Source organism: Lynx rufus, unplaced genomic scaffold, assembly GCF_022079265.1.
Source record: "Lynx rufus isolate CCGP_SWC_20201006 ecotype Redwood Valley unplaced genomic scaffold, mLynRuf1.p SCAF_2, whole genome shotgun sequence".
NCBI classification, from domain to species: Eukaryota; Metazoa; Chordata; class Mammalia; order Carnivora; family Felidae; genus Lynx; species Lynx rufus.
Window position 1 is genome coordinate 7,497,391 of NW_025814834.1, and position 16,669 is coordinate 7,514,059.

Sequence of the window (16,669 nt, forward strand, 5' to 3'; positions counted from 1 at the left end):
TAAATAAATATTTTTAAAAAGTTAAACAAAAACCAAGGTTGTTGTAGTAAAGCAGAATCTTTATGATACTCGGTAATAAAATCGGGTGTGACCAGGAAAGTTTCCAGGCCACACAAAGAATGGGAAAGGGCTGTTGTGAATTCCCCCTCTCTTTCCTCCTCCCTTTCCCTCCTTCTTAAAGACTGGGGTGCTGACATTTCTTGAGGAGGCGAGAGCTATCAGTTTTAGGCACCCAGTAAATTATTGAAAAAACAGATTCACCTTCCCTGGTGAACATCTTCCAGGGAAAGACGTTAAAACAAATGTTTGAAAATGTTTCCATGGACACGTGATTTTGTGGCTAACAATGTGTTTGACCCACAAAACCTACACATTAAAAAACAAAAGAACTTGGAAGCTGTCTGTTTTTTTAAAATTTAAATGTAATTTACCCACCGTAAAATTCATTCTTTTCAAGTGTATGATTCAGTGGTTTCTAGAATACCCAAAATGGTGCAACAATTACCACTCAATCCAGAATAACCTGTTTTTTAAACCCATAGAGTTTTAAATTTTTTAATCTTATTTATTTTTTTAAGTAAACTCTACCCCTCACACGGGGTTTGAACTCTTGACCCTGAAATCAAGAGTCACACGTTCTACTGACCGAGCCAGCCAGGTGCCTCTAAACCTGCAGAGTTTTAAAATGTAGAGTTTCCTTGGGTTTGGAACCCATTTATGAAATATAAACACGCAGCACCTCTCTATTGGCTTGTAAAACCAACTGATAACAGGGAAGACAGAAATAGAACAGCTGGATTTTTATTAAGTCTTTGCCTAATTGGTGGATGGAGTTTAAAGATGAACATGATTGGGGTGCCTGGGTGGCTCAGTTGATCGAGCGTCCGACATCGGCTCAGGTCATGATCTCGCGGTTCATGGGTTCGAGCCCCGCGTCGGGCTCTGTGCTGACAGCTTGGAGCCTGGAGCCTGTTTCGGATTCTGTGTCTCCCTCTCTCTCTGTTCCTCCCCTGCTCGAGCTCTGTCTCTCTCTCTCTCTCTCTCAAAAACAAAGATTAAAAAAAATAAAAACCATGAATATGATGGTTTAGGAAGCCTAGCTAATGATGCCCTTTTCCCATTCAGCTCCCATATTTTTGTGACAGCCTCTAAAATCCAAAATTGAAATAAACTGCCCTGAGGGCCATGCCTTCAAACTGATGTTTTACAGTGTGAGATCAAGATTTTAGTAAATAAGAATTATAACAATTCAGTGTGATGACAGACGGTAGCTAGACTTACTGTGGTGACCATTTCTTATTGTACACCTATATCTAATCACTGCGTTGTATACCTGAAATGAATACAATTTTGTATGTCAGTTACTCTTCGATTAAGTTGTTTTCATGTTTATTTATTTTTTAGAGAGAGAGAGAGCGAGCAAGAGAGTGCACATGTGTACACAAGCAAGGGAAGGGCAGAGAGAAAGGAAGAGAGAATCTCCAGCAGGCTCTGCACTGTCAGCACAGAGCCTGATGGGGGCCTCGAACTCATGAACCTCAAGATCATGACCTGAGCCGAAATCGAGAGTCAAACGTTCAACTGACTGAGCCACCCAGGCGCCCCGAATAAGATTCTTATCCCTGAAATAATCAGAGTGTTATTTTCCAAGAGTCGGGTCACATTATGCCCCTGCTAAAAGCCTTCCAATTTACATACCACACCTTGGATAAAGTTCAAACTCCCCACCCGCCTGCTCCCATCTCTTATCCCTCAGGTTTTACCCCCTACCCCACTCACCCCAACTCTGGTCCAGCTAGTGCTGGAATAGCACTTGCTGATTGCTGCCTCAGGGCCCTTGCACGGCTGTTCCTTCTGCGTTGCTCAAGCCCTCACTTCCTCGTCTTGGCTCCGCTGTCTGCTCCTCAGGCAGCCAGCCCCTCCCTGACCTACTGATCTGGATTACCCACCACGTCCCCTCACTCACAGACATACTAAAGACTTTTCTCTCTAGAACACATCACTACCGGCGTTATACTGTATTATGACGGTTTATTTGATTATTGCTTTGTCTCCGTCAGTAGACTAGAGGCCCCCGGGCGGGGGAAATGGGATCTCATCTCTTCACAGATCTAGGCCCATCACCCAGATGGCCTCCTGGAGGCGGCAAGGGTTGCTCTGGGGCCGCCTGCCTCCACCGATCCTTGGGTCTCCCAGTCTGGGATGGTCACTGAGGGGGTGAACATCAGTACCTAAGTGACTTGGGACAAGTCTCTGCATTCTGTGTCACCATCTCCTCTCTGTGTAGCAGGACCGCTGGGCTCCCTAGGAGGTGCCCCTGGAGGACTGTACCGCGTCCTGGCCCCAGCAGCCTCCTCAGCCAGCAAGGTGCCTGCAGGCCCAGGTGCGGGGTGACAGGAAACCACCCTTTTCCGGGAGCCCCGACGTGCCTGAATCCTTGGTGCTGTGAAGACCGAAGTGAAGAAGCAGGCGTGGCGAGGGGTCTGGGCAAAGTTGTGGCCCGCGGGGGGGGGGGGGGGGAGGGTAGGGGTGGGGGCCGCCTCTAGGATGGTGCCCCCCTGGTCCTCACGCAGGGCTATCTGCCGGGCGGCACCTGGCCTTCAGAGCCCCGTCCTTACCCTGACACGGAGGTCGAGGCGGAGTTGCAAACAGCCCAGGGGCACCGTGGGTGCCCAGGAAGGCCGCGACCCCGGGCCCCGGGGCGCCCCATCGAGGCGCCCCGGGGCCGAGAGGAGTTTATTGCCGGCAGGCGAAGGTCTGGGGGGAGGGGCCCGCGGCGGGGGCTCCGGGGGGGCCGGGGCCTGGGGCCGGGGGCCCGGGCGGGGTGCGGCGGCGCCCGGGGGCGGGTGGGGCGGGTCACGGTCAGGGCGCGGCGCCCGCCAGCAGCAGCAACAGCGCCCCGGCCAGCAGGGGCAGCGACGGCGGGCCGGCGGCCGGGCCCGGGGACGCGGCGTCGTTGGGGCCGGCAGAGGGCGGCAGGCCGCAGTCGGTGTAGGGCTCCAGGCAGGCGGCGAAGGCCATGACGTGCGCCACGAAGCTCTGCTCCTGCACGCCGTGCACCAGGTGCGCCTGCGGGCCGCGCGCGAACACCGCCACGTCCTCGCCGCCGTGGGTCTCGGACTGCAGGGGCACCGCGGCCTGCTGCTTGTACGAGGGGTCCCCTGGGCGGAGGACGGGGCGGGGGGGGGGGGGGTCAGGGCCCGCCGGGCGGCCGGCGGCTCCCTCCCTCGAGTTCCTCCCAGACCGCCCGCCGCTGCACTCACCGCTCTGGCTGTCGCTGACGTTGGGCCGGGGGCCGTCCTTGAGCGCGAAGCCACCGGGCCCGTTGCCGTACAGGATGGAGGTGTAGGTCTTGTTGTCGTGGGCTTTGCTGGGGGCTAGGCCTGCAGGGAGGAGGGACCCGGTGATCGCCCTGACCGCAGCCAGGGGGCCTCCGCGGGCTACACCTAGCAAACCTAGGCACTTTGGGCCTCGCCGGCTTCATCCTCACAAGAACCCTACAAGGCGGTTGCTATCGTTGCCCCGTTTGACAGATGAGGAAAGGGAGAGTCGGAGCAATTTCTGCCACATAACTGAGGAAACCCTGCCACCCTCCTGGGCCTACCGAAAATGGAGCTGCCTCGAAGCGTGTAGCCACCAAAAGAGAAGACGTGGGAGTGGTCAGCGGTGACAAGGGTCAGAGTGTCCTTCTCGCTCGTGAGCTGGCTGGCCTTGTCGATGGCAGAATCGAACATCACGGCCTCCGTCAGTGCCAGATAAGCCCTGCCGTCGTGATGACCGTGGTCGATGCGGCCTCCTGCGGGCAGGGCGCGTGGAAGGTGGACGATGCCCGGCCCGCCCCGGCCATTCCCACTTCCGTGCTCCGCAAGGGGCTGCCTGCCACGCACCCTCCACAAACAGGTAGAAGCCCCGGGGGTTCCTCCTCAGCAGGTGCAGGGCCGCCTCCGTCATCTCCATCAGGGATGGGTCCCGGGTGTGGTTTCGGTGGACCTCGTATTTCGTGTCTCCTGGCTCGAAGAGGCCTGTGGGGAAGGGGGCCGGTGGTGACGGGTAGGCCGGGGAGTGGGTGTGAACATCTGGGCGCACGCTTGGCCCTCTGAGGACCCGGGAGGCCAGGGCGGGAACGTGGGGGTGGCTGGGGTCATTACCCATGAGGTGTGTTACGGAGGGGTCCTGGGAAGCCTGAAGGAGCGCCTGGCGGTTCCACACGTACCGGGCACCCTGGGGGGGGGGCGGGGAGGGTGCAGAGCCAGGCCTCAGTCCACAGCCCTCGGATCCGTGTCCCTCTCGTGCCCCGTGCACCTCTGGGCCCCCATCACCTGGTGCCTGGCCTGCCACTCCTGCACCAGGTTGCGCCCATCCAACCTGATTCCGTTCTGTGTGGCATCACTCGGATACTCAGGGTCTGGGGTCCCCTTGGGAAACATGTACTTTCGGCCTCCGCCCAGGATCACCTGTAGCCAAAGGATTAGGCAGGTGGGCGTGGAGCCCGGCTGGCCCCTCGCTCCCTCCTCACAGAGCCCCACGCTCCCCTTTCAGGTCTGTGGGTGTGGCCTGTCCCTGGCGGTCCCTTCTCCGCCACCTCGGGCCCCACCCCAAGCTCCGGGAGACCCTGCCAGGCCCCAGAGCTGAGGTCCTCAGTTGCCTGGGACTGTGGCCGGTGGAGACACGCCGCCCCCCCCCCCCCCGTCCCCCTGCTTGCCCTTCGAGGCTCACATCAATGTCCACGTTGGAGATGAGCTGCTGGGCGATGTCCTGGCACCCCTCCTTCCGGGCCTTGGCGGGCATGTCCGCGTCTGAGTACCAGTTGCGGTTGACCACGTGCGCGTAGGTGCCGGCTGGCGAGGCGTGCTGCACTCTTGTGGTGGTCACCACCCCCACGGACTTCCCTGAGGGTGGCCGAGCTCAGGGTGAGCCCCCGAGGTCTCTGATCCTGCCCCTGCCCGCTAAGCCGGCCCCAAGCCCACCTGCTTTCTTGGCCCGGTACATCACGGAGACGACCTCGTTGCCCTGTGTTGTGTTGCACCGGTCAAAGCGGGCAGCTGCACTCAGTCCAATGGTCTGGTAGTTGGCCTTGACCCCGCACAGGTAGGCTGTGGCTGTGCCTGCGCTATCTGGCACCTGTCTGTCCACGTTGTATGTCTGGGGACAGAGACACCCTCAGCTCCCCTCTGGCTCCATCAGATACCCGAGATCCTGACGCAAGCCCAGGGGCCCACCCTCACCACCCTGGTCCCCGAACTCCGGCCCCAAGCCTCCTGGGCCTTCCCTCCTGTCGCACTCCTGGGCACCCGCCCCCCTTCTGGTGGGGAGCACCCCGAGGCCACCCAGCCCTTACCTTGGACAGAGCCACATACGGAAAGTGGTCCATGGCCAGGGGCGTCTCGGGTCCCAGTTTGTTATTAATTTGCCCCTTTAGGATCCGAGTGGCTGTCACCGTGGGCACCCCCATCCCTGAAGGAGCACACCTTGTCAGGCCCGAGTCCCCAGGGCTGGTCTGTGTCCACTGGCAGCCTTGGGGACCAGGGTTGTGGGAGCCACAGGGGGTGGACAGGCCTTGACACTCACCGTCCCCCAAGAAGAGAATGAGGTTCTTAGCAGCCGTCTGGATGGGCTTCAGCTTCTTAGCGGCATCCAGGGCTTGGGCTGCCTGGCGGTTCCAGAAGGCTGGGTCCTCCTCCTCAACTGGCCAAGGGGAGAGTGGAAGCCAGGTCAGTCTTGGGGGAGTGTCCTATACATGGGGGGCAGCCGGGAGGTGCCTCATTACCTGGGATGGTGCCAAGGGACAGCTGTGGCCTCAGGCCCAGCAGCAGAAGCAGCACCCAGGCTCCCTGCATGCCTGTGGGATGGTGGGAGGGCTGCAAGGCCAGGACTCCGGGGAGGCTGGGACCCTGGGGGAGCCAGAACGTGGGTACCAGCCGCAGTACAAGCCGCCCGGGCTTAAGTCAGGGGAGAACTTTGTTCCTGGTTGTAAAAGGCTCCATGTCCCTCCCATTGTCCCAGGTGGCCATGCTGACCCCGCCCCCGCCCTGTGACTTTAAGTCACGCTGGTAGAAGGCAAGTGGCAGGGCGTGGCTGGGCAAGCCTCAAGGCCGGGGTCCTGGAAAAGGCAGGTCTGTCCAGCACGGGATGGTCCCAGCAGTCTCCCTAGGGTGGGTGGGGTTGAGGGGGCACATCTCCTTTGGGTGAGAGGCACCCCGACAGGGGCCACTCCCGACCCTTGGCTCATACAGACTTGTGGGAGCACTGTTGCTCCTTCGTTCACCTCACTTGTTCAGTGTTTTCTGAGAGCCAGCTTTGGACAGGCTCGGTTCTGGGTGCTAAGGGAGGTGGGGTGTGAGGCACACAGCCTGGGCCAGGGGCCTGGGTTTGGCCTCCTGAGGCTGTGAGGCCCCGAGACACGGGAAAGGAGGCACGCGGGGGTGGCCTGGCTTCTGACCAGGGCTGGTGTGGGCAGGTGGGGAGGGTGCTGGGCTCAGAGGGTGCCCAGGAGACTGGACCCAGAGTCCCTTGTGCTGTGGAAAAGGGTGGGGCTAGTGGTGACAGAGTGGAACCTCGTCTCTGTGTCCAATTACGGGCCAGCCTTGTGGGGCTCTCGCGTGTGCGTGCATGTGTGTGGGGCAGGCAGGGGTGGGGACCCAGTGTACGTGAGGCTGACCTCTGCTCCCTTGGACAGGCAGAGAGGACCCAGGGGTGAGTTTCTTCTCTCCATGGGCAACGAATACCCACAGGTATGGCATCTGATAAGGAACAAAGAGGTTTCCGTGACCAGACCGGTTCAAAAGCATTCCTCCAATCCAGCGACCGCACGTCTGGGTGTATATCCAAAAGATTTGAAAGCAAGGTCTGGAAGAGAGATTTGCACCCCCATGTTCGTAGCTGCCTTGTTCACAGTAGCGAAAAGGTGGAAGCAATTCAAGTGTCTATCATGAGATGAACGTATAAACAAGACGTTGTCCGTCCACGTAAGGGGATATTATTCAGCCTTAAAAAGGAAGGGAATCCTGTCACACGCTGCAACATGGATGAGCCCTCAGGGTATGATGCTAAGTGAAATAGGCCAGTCACTGAAGGGCAAACGCTGTGTGATTCTACTTAGACGAGGCATCTCAAGTCGTCAAATGCATAGAACTGGTTGCCAGGGCCCAGGAGGAGGAGGCCGGGGGAGGAGGTGTTTAGTGGGAACAGAGTTTCAGTTTTGAAGATGAAAACCTCCCGGAGAGCTGCTGTCCGACAGCCACAGCGCGCATTCACTCTACTGAGCCAGGCACTTACAAGTGGTTACGATGGTAAATTTTGTGCTGTGCTTTTCCCCACCATTAAAAAAAAATTGGGGGGCACCTGGGTGGCTCAGTCAGTTGAGCAGGACAGACTTCGGCTCAGGTCACGGTCGTTGAGTTTGAGCCCCGCATCTGGCTCGACGCTGTCCGCTCAGAGCCCGCTTTGGATCCTCTGTCCCCCTTTCTCTCTGCCCCTCCCTCGCTTGTGTGAGCTCTCTCTCTCTCTCTCTCTCTCTCAAAAATAAACCTTAAACATTTTTTTTTTTTTTCGAAGAAGAAAAACCTTCCTCCCAACTCCGCCCACCCCAGTGGACCACGGTAGCTCCGTTTTGCGCTCTGGCCTCCTCACCACCTGAGCCAAGTGGTTGGTCCCCAAAACCAGGGACCAAGCATCTGGCCAAGATCCTGGCCGCCAGCATCTCCCTGCCCAGCCCCCACCTCTCAAGCAGAGCTTTCCTGGGGCCGCCTCCACACTGACCTGGCTGTCCTCTACATCTGAGGAGAGCTAGCGCCTTGGGAGGCATCCTTCCTGGCCTCTGAAGTGTCCCCGTAGCTCCTCTGTCCCCTGCATCATCTTGCTGTGCTAGGGAAATTCTTGGCTAAAGGTCAGGGGAGACTAACCCCTGGGCAGGTCCTTAATTAATTAATTGGTTCTTTTTACCAGGCTGTAGGTGAAAGGTTTATTATTCCAAGATTAGTCTTCCAGGGAATTCCCCATCCCCGTTACCAATTGGAATTTTTGACATAACTGTAGATTCGCCTGCAGTTGTAAGAAATAATACAGAGAATCCTTGGATGCCGCCCAATTTCCCCCAGTGGCACAAAGTCACAGATTCTCAGATATCTATTCGGAATTCCCGTTTTGCATGAACTCCTTCGTGTGGGCATGTAGGTTCCATACCATCTTGTCCCACGCGTGGGTTCATGTAAACACCACTACAGTTAAGATACCGAACAGCTCCAACCCCGGAGATTGGAACAGATCCCTTTACAACCACCTTACCTCCCTCCCACACCCCTGCTCAGTCCCTAACCCCTCTCCTGCGTTTCTAAAATTTTGTCATCTCAAATTGATAGGGAAGAATCTGTTATAAGACGGCCGACAGGACTGACAGGGGAATTTCTGTCCCTGCCCGAAGACTCCCCTTCCTGGTTCTTCTTCCTGCCAAATTACTACTAATGCTGAATGCAGAAATACCAGACTCTAAATTGTCCCCCATGCTTACGCTCAGGACTCAGACCTCTGGAGAGTGATCTCCTCTGAGCCCGCTGGTGTGAAATAAACCTCCTGCCTTCCAAGATCTCCGGGTGCTGTTTGGTTCTTCCGCCAGGTGATCCAGACCAGGTTCCGTGACAAAATAAGTTACATAAACGGAATCAGATAGTCTTTTGGGGTTGGCTTCCCCCCACCCCCCTCAGGACAGTTCCCTAGAGACTCATCCAAGCATATCAATCGTTGACTCCTTTGTGTCACTGAGTGTATTCTGTAGGATGGGTTGACCACAGTGTTTAGATGTGTGAACATCTAAGGACAGACATCTGGGCTGACTCCAGTTTGAGCTATTATACGTAAAGCTGCTATGAATATTCATTCAGGTTTTGGGGGAACATACGTTTTCATTTCTCTGTAATAAATCCCCCAGGACTGTGACCGTAAGCCCTTCCTAGGATGACATTAGGTAATCATCATTTGTGATCAGCTCTTGTTTCTTTCTTTTTTTTTTTTTTTTAAACGTTTATTTATTATTGAGAGAAAGAGAGAGAGCATGAGCAGGGGCGGGGCAGAGAGAGAGGGAGACACAGAATCCGAAGCAGGTTCCAGGCTCTGAGCGGTCAGCACAGAGCCCGATGCGGGGCTAGAACTCACGGACCGTGAGATCATGACCTGAGCTGAAGTCGGACGCTTAACCGACTGAGTCACCCAGGCGCCTCAGCTTTCGTTTCTTGTGAACTTTGTCACGTGCCTGAGGGGGACTGGAGACGAAACATACACATGTCACGGGCAGTAAACAAAGTATGTTTGTCCACATTCGAAGCCTGCAGCTATGACCCGGCTGTGCGGGGCCACCAGGAAGGCCACGCGGGAAGGCACCTTTGGGCCTGAATCACCTGTGATGACATCTGGTTATAGTCCTTCCTCTGCGGCCCAGGATGACAAATCAGCAGGCAGCAAGCTCTTTCTGGTCTTTCTGGGTGTGGAGCAGGACATAATGCCTCTTGGGGCGCCTGGGCGGCTCAGTCGGTTAAACGTCTGACCCCTGACTTCAGCTCAGGTCGTGATCTCGTGGTTTGTGAGATCGAGCCCCGTGTCGGGCTCTGTGCTGTCAGCACACAGCCTGCTTGGCATTCTCTCTCCTTCTCTCTTTCTGCCCCTCCCACACTAGTGCCCTCCCCCCCACCCCCCAAAAAAACCTAAATAAATAAACATTAAAAAAAGAGAGAGATAACGCCTCTTGGGTAATTGTTAGCTCAGGCCGGGAGTTGCCTCGCTTTGTGCAGCCGGCAGTCTGGTTGTCCTGGTGTGTCTGCTCCCTGGGAAGGAAGGGCCCGCCCTGAAGGGCCCCATCTGGAGCCCTGGCACCCTCCACCGTTACCCTCATCTACCACCGGTGGCTGTTCAGGGTGTTTCCCGGCCCCCAGCACAGGGCGCGGGTAGGCACCCAGGGTGATGCTGAGCCTGCCTACCCTGTAGCAGCTGCCGCTGCCCCACGGAGGAATGGCTCCTTCCTGCCTCCTGCCCTCCTGATCTCACCGCGACACCACCCCTAGGAGATGTAGTGACGGCCCTGCCACTCAGGGGGAGCACGGCAGGAGCTGGGAATGACTGTTGATCACCAAAAGACAACACCCCTCAGCATGATGGGGAACACTTTGGGGGAAACCGAGGCATCTCTTTCTAGGGGCAGTGTCTCCCATTTGAACCTCCCACCAGCCCTGTGGAAACAGTAGGAGTGTCCCCATTCAGGCGGGGATGCTGGAAGAGAACACAAGTTGTATTTTGCCCTCATTTCACGGGCAGACCTCCTGGGATCAGGGGGTACCAAGCCTCCTGAAGCCACCTGGGAGTCTGGCAGGCAGGAGGGAGGGCACCGGGTGAGGGCAGAGATGTTAGCCCCTCCCAGCCACAGTGGCACTGCACCTCTGATGACGTGTCTCCCTCTCTGGCCAGGCCTGCCTGTGCAGTTCTGGGGCTACGAGAGGAGGCTGGCCCGCCTGCCTCTCCTCCTGGCCTGAGCAGGGGGCCATCAAGAAAGTCACGGGGACCATGCTGCTCATGGAGCAATTAGCTGCATCGTGGCCTGGGGAGCCGGAAGGAGCCCTCAGCTGAGAGCAGCGGCCATGGCCAGGGTCACGGGCTCAATGAGAGAGTTCTTAGGGGGTCACGTGAAAGGCACTGGCAGCAGGGGAGGGAGTAGCCCCTTGCCTTTCTGTGGTTTGTCTCTGGTCCCTGTTCCAGGTTCAAGAGACTTAGGCTCTGCCCTTCCCCAGGAGCAGATGGGCACTGACTGGAGAATGGCCCCAGCAGGGGCCACTTTGGGCCCTGGGGGCCCTTGGAAGGAACCAGAGACAGCACAGACCTTGGGGGCATCCCCGGGACCGTGGAGGGGAAAAGTTTGCCGAGATATGTTCTGGGGCTCAGCGAAACTGAGTGCATCTAAGGCTGAGCTAAGTGCATGCTGGGGTACACTTGGGAACCCCAGGGATTACACCATACCAAGTCACTTGCCCTCACGCTGGGAACTGTGACCCGCACAAGGTCAGCACCAGCTTGGTGTCAGGGGTCAGAGAGAGGTTGCAAAGCCCAAAGGAAGGCCCCAGAAGACAACTGTTAATAGAGGGAGCCCATTATACCAGCCTTGGAAACTGAGGCTCAGGAGGTGAAGCCCTCAGATGCTCATGGGGCCATTGCAGCTGTCCTCGCCACACTGGCTCAAGGTCTCAGTGAGGGTCCTGGAGGCAAAAACCAGAAGCTGGGCAGCTACTAGTTGTTTAAAGGAGACCATTCTATTCAGCAAATCTCTTGAGCACTGACCACACGAAGTCATCCTGGAGACCTAGAGGAGTCAAATCAGACCCAATCAGCAAGGGGCTTCCTGTCCAGAGGTGGCGGGGCGGGGGGTGGTACGTAAACTTGAGCTATATTCCTGGACGCTGTCCCAGGGGAAGAACTGAGGTTCCCCTGGCCAGCGTCAGACCACCCTGGAGAGGAGCGGGAAGTAATGCTGGGGGATCCGGGCAGGAGAGAAGCCTGGATACAATCCCCACTGACAGACTGGAGGATTGGTGCCCGGCTGGGCTTCAGGAAGGCGGAGGAGGGCGTGAAGAGGAGGGGCGGCTGGGCTGAGGTCAGCCTCCAGGGTGCTGCTGGAGGGGGTGGGGGAAGCACAGGCAGAGGCAGGTGGAGGAGTTACTGGCACAGGAAAGCTGGTGATCACGGTGGAGGAGGGACTCTGGGACCTGGTGTGGCTTTCTGCACTTTGGCCCGAGGGATCCGCCCTCTCCTCAGTGCCCGCCCTCCTTGCTGGCTCCCTCCCGGCCAAAGCCCCTCGAAACAGCCCCTCCCCAAATCCCTCTTCTGCAGTGGCCATTTTTCTGCCAGCCTCGCCGAGCTCCCTTTCCTCCTCCTGCTGGACAGCCTCTTCACACGGGATGATAGCAAAAAGGTGTTCGACTGATGCAGAATAAACCGCGTTACAGACCCCCAGGTTGGCAAAGACCAAAGGGTCCAACTGCAGCAGTGGGTCTCCAGCACTTAGCATGGGTGTCCTTCAGTACTTAACCTCGCCCGAGCCTTAATTTCCTCCTCTGCGAAATGGAAAAATATAATTAGTACTGATGTCATAGGGCTGTGAGCACAGGGCCGTGGGACAGAGGCAATCCTGGAGTAGGGGAGGAGGGAGGTGAAACCCTAATCGTTGAAAAGAGGCAGGTCAGGTCTTGAACGTTATCAAAGCTGAGCGTTTGAAAGCCAACGGGCCAAATGTTAGGCAAAGTGGCTTATTCCTAGAAAACAAGTATTAAAAAATTCCTAATTAAGGTCTGTGTAGGCAAGGCCTCCTTCTGGGCCATTCTACCTACCTGGGTGGGAGGAATATCTAGGCACGGCCCTTCTATGGGGGAACTTGGGTCACATATTTGTGTGGGGTGGGATGGGGTACAGATAAGGGGACCGACCATCCACCACCAGGGCAGGAAACATCACCACATCCCCCTCCCATATGGTTCCCCGGGGTCTCAGCCTGCCCCAGGGTGGGGGTGCAGGAGTGGGCTGGCCGAATGGGCCGAGGTCAGGCCTCTCCTCTGCCCTGTGGTGGCAGCGGTGGCAAGGGCAGGGTGGGCGGGCAGGTGGCTGTTCCTTGAGCCATGGCTCAAGGTCATTCTTCTTAGGGTGATGCAGGAAAGACACGTCCATGGCTGACAGGTGATTTGGTCGTGGATATACAACGGGAGGGAAAGAAAGCTCGCTCCTCTAACTGTATGCAGTAATGTAACTCTGAGTTTTGTATCCTAAGAAGCAGGACAGTCTTATTCTAAGAGCACCTTGGTTAGTTGGCAAAATCTACTAAGGTGAAATATATGAGAGCAGGCATGTAACTCCGTTTCTGTTGCCTCTGCAACATTTAGCTAAAGGCTTTCCAGAACCGAGCAGTGAACGATCTGTGAACATTACACAACGCCATTCACAAAACCGTTTGAGGCAAACAACTTTAAGTAAAATAAATGCTTTAAATGGACTTCCCCCCTAAAATTGCTTTCTATATATTAAAAAAAAATCCCCAAACCATAAAAACTCAAAAAAAGTTCAAAGAGATTTGCAGTAGGTTTTAAATTTGTAACCTCAGGTATGTGCAAATTCAAAGTCATCATTCCAAGTGCTTAAAGTACCCTCCCCCCCATCTCCAGAATCTTCTTTATTGCCGTGAAAGGGGTCTTTCTCCTCCTTCCATTCACCAGGGCTTACATCTTTCACCTACTTCAAAACCCCCTCTCAACTCTAATTGACCCTGAAATCTGTGATTTGACCCGTGCACTGGGCCTGTGTGGTCAGTGCCCAGCCCGGGCCCAAGGTCAGCCCTCCTGAGGAGCCACCACGCAGGGCCAGCAGCCTTCCCATCAGCATTTCTGTCTCTCCCCCAGGCCTGACTGATGGCAGGCGGCTTCTGGGCTGGCTCGCTGCCCAGGGCCTAGCTTCTCAACCTGGACACCTTGACCTTGGCTCAGACATGGAGCCAACACGGTCCCTAGCGGCTCCACTGAGGCAACTGAGACCTGTCGCGACCCAGACTGCCACCTGAGTCTTGAGTAGAAGCCTTGGGTGGCATTTGAACTCACTGGGAGTATCAGGCCACCTGTTGGCAGGAATTTTATCTTAGTGACGGGAATGATGGACTGTTTAACATCCCTGTTGCTGAATGTACAAAAAGCCTTTTAAACCAGTTGTAGATCCATTCTTGCTAAGGAAAAGTATTTTTTTTGGGGGGGGGGGGGTGGTCTGTTTTTGTTTTTATTCTTATCCAAGTTATATGTGAATACAGTTTTAAACTATCAAATAGATCTGTAAGGTTTGTTACAACAAAACAAAAAACAGCAGTTCTCGGTCTCTCTCCCTCCATTTTTCCATCTCAGAGGCAGCCACCTTCCCCTCTCTTGGCTTTCTGTGTTGACATTTACCACTGTTTCTAAATGACTTACTTCTTCATTTTTTAACTTTAAGCTCCGTGGACATATTCTATTGATATTCTGTTCTCGGTATCTATGGTTGTATAACAACCATCCCCAAACAACCTTAAACAACATTTATTGGTCACAGATCTGCAATCTGGGCAGGGCTTGGAGGGGACAGTTTGTGTCTGATCTCTGGGGCCTCAGCTGGGGTGGCGGGAGGGGACATGGGGGATCCACTTCCAACGTGGCTCCATCACGTGGCTGATAAACGGGCTCCTTTCCCTGAGGGCTTCTCCACAGAACTGTTCGAACTTCCTCACAACATGGCAGCCGGATTCCCAGAGAATGGGAGTGGAAGCTGCCAGTTTCCTAAGGCCTGGGCCTCGAAACTAGCACAGGGTCACTTCTGCCACATTTCTGCCTATTAGCAGCCACTGAGCCTGTCCAGATTTAAGGGGGAGGCACACAGACGCCATTTGTATTTATTTGTTTATTTAGCAGCGTCACTGAGGTATAAATTGACAATAGGAATTGTATACACTTAAGATGTACAACTTGGTGTTTTGATAATATGTATACATTGTGAAATGACCACCACAATCAAGCTAATTAACATATCTATCACCTCATAGTGATCATTTTCTCTCTGTGGTGAGGACACTGAAGATCTACCCTCTTAGCAGCTTTCGAGCACACGACACAGTATCGTTAACTGTATCACCATGCTGTACGCGAGGTCCCCGGAACTTGCGTATCTTACAACTGAGACTTCGTACCCTTCGACCGACACCTCCCCATTCTTCCTCCCTGCCCTGGCTGGCCCTGAAAACCAGCATTCTGCTCTGCTTTTACAAATTTGATGATTTTAGACTCCACACATAAGTGAGAACATGTATTTGTCTCGTGCCTGGCACACTTCACTTAGCGTGATGTCACCCAGATTCACCCATGTTGTCACAGCTGGCAGGATGTCCTCCCTCGTGGCTGAGTAATATTCCGTTGTGTGTATGCGACACATCTTTATCCATTCCTGTGCTGGCGGACACTTGGGGTGCTTCCTGTCTCGGCTGCTGCGAGGATGGCTGCTTTGCACCACTTGCGTGGCCCCAACGCGCTGCATGACTCTGCCTCATGCTTTCAACCCCCGGCAGCAGCGTTTGAGGCTCTCTTGTCCCCAGAAGGAATCCAACCTCTGGCCTTTGCTGTCCCCACCCCTCCTCTGCCCCCACTCCCCCAGGGCGCTCCTCCCCGCCTCCTCCGTGGGGAGCCCAATGTTGCCCGTGACTCCGGCACCTGCTGGTGCCAGCTCTGTCGGGACATTTGGGCTTTGCTCCCTCTCTCAGGCCTTCACCTTGCCTGGATTATCACGGTCCCTCCAACCTGGCCTCCAGCTTCCCACCTCGGGGCCCGTCACTGTTCTGTGCTTGCAGCAGCTGCAGGGGGCATCTGGTGCTGTGTCTCCCCAGTGGTGGGGCCTCTTCCTGGGACCTGCTCCCCAGCTTCTTACCCATCCCTCCCAACTGCCAGAGACCCCAGGAGCTACCATTCTGCCCCGCGACGGCTCTCCGATGGGCCAGGGGCGGGCAGCCGCCCCATTCTTTGCTGGGGTCTAACTTGGGAGAGGGTGTCAGTTTCTCTCCAAGAGGGTGGGCTGCAAGATACAGAGCTTCCAGAAGGTCGTGGTGGAGGAAGTGATTTACACCAGGAGGAAGGGAAGAGGAAACGGAGAAGGGAGACAGAGCCACTCAAGGTGACCTGGAGGGGTGGTGCGCCCCTACCTCCCTCACGGTGGGCTTTCCCGCCCTCCTCTGCTAGTTCACATCCAATCTTCCTACCAGTTCCCTCCTCCCAGAGCCACTTTGCACTGGGTTTCTTTTCTTTGTAATCAAAAGACAGGAGTTTTCCTGAAGGCTCAAGGGCCCCTCTCTCTGGCTCCTTCTCCCCATCTTTCCCGACCCTGGATTTTCAGTCCTGAGCCCTTCCAGGCTTCCGGTCCGGGCTGTGTGCTGAGGATGCCCGGCCAGAGGACCACTGTCCTGCACTTCAGGGCCCAGCCCGGCATTCCCACATCTACCTGCGGCCGCTACCCCTACTGCTGCGCACCCCCCCCCCCCGCCCCCACCCTCCAGCCCTCCAGCCCCGGCCCAGCCTCTGTACTGCCCCCCCCCCCACCCCGCGTCCCAGGTCTGTTCTCAGCAGAGACACTAGCTGGCTTGCACCCTTCATCTGCTCCCCCCGTGAGGAAAGTCCTCACTGTCCCAGCTCGCTGGCTCTCCTGCGCTCCAGCCTCCCACGCCCTCCACCATCCAGATGGCACTGGACCTCAGGGCCCACGCCTGCAAATAGCCAGCAGTCTGCTCCCTGAGGCTTTGCCCACACTCGACCTCCCTCTCCTGCTTTACCTTCATGCCATCACCACCACCTGCCGCACTAGTGACACAAGTCCCCTCTGGACAGCAGCCCCGAGAACATACGGCTGAAGGCACAGAGGCCATACTGTGGCACAGCTCTGGTTGGAAACCTCCAGTGGCTCTTCACGGCCCTTGGAGTGCAGTCTCCGGCCAGCTCAGAAGGTCCACGCAGTCTCCTTTTGCAGCATCTTCTTGCACATCCTCTCAGTGCTCTCTGACCCTAATGACCTTGACCTTCACAGCTCGTGGCTAAGTCCAATACCGTCAAGCCTCAGTTTCTTCACCCGTGTGGGGCCCATGTGTCACCTGGCT

At 56.2% G+C, this 16,669-nt stretch overlaps 1 protein-coding gene across 1 annotated transcript; it reads right to left on the reverse strand.

The window, feature by feature from the left end:
- Positions 1-2,862: 2,862 nt before the first annotated feature.
- On the reverse strand, positions 2,863-5,837 carry ALPI (alkaline phosphatase, intestinal). Its single transcript, XM_047084979.1, has 11 exons — positions 5,768-5,837; positions 5,569-5,685; positions 5,339-5,454; positions 4,968-5,142; positions 4,717-4,889; positions 4,320-4,454; positions 4,149-4,221; positions 3,888-4,022; positions 3,605-3,796; positions 3,264-3,383; positions 2,863-3,161 (listed from the first exon to the last, which is right to left on the reverse strand). Exons 1-11 carry the CDS (start codon positions 5,835-5,837, stop codon positions 2,863-2,865), a joined length of 1,605 nt encoding a protein of 534 aa, XP_046940935.1.
- Between the last annotated feature and the right edge of the window lie 10,832 nt (positions 5,838-16,669).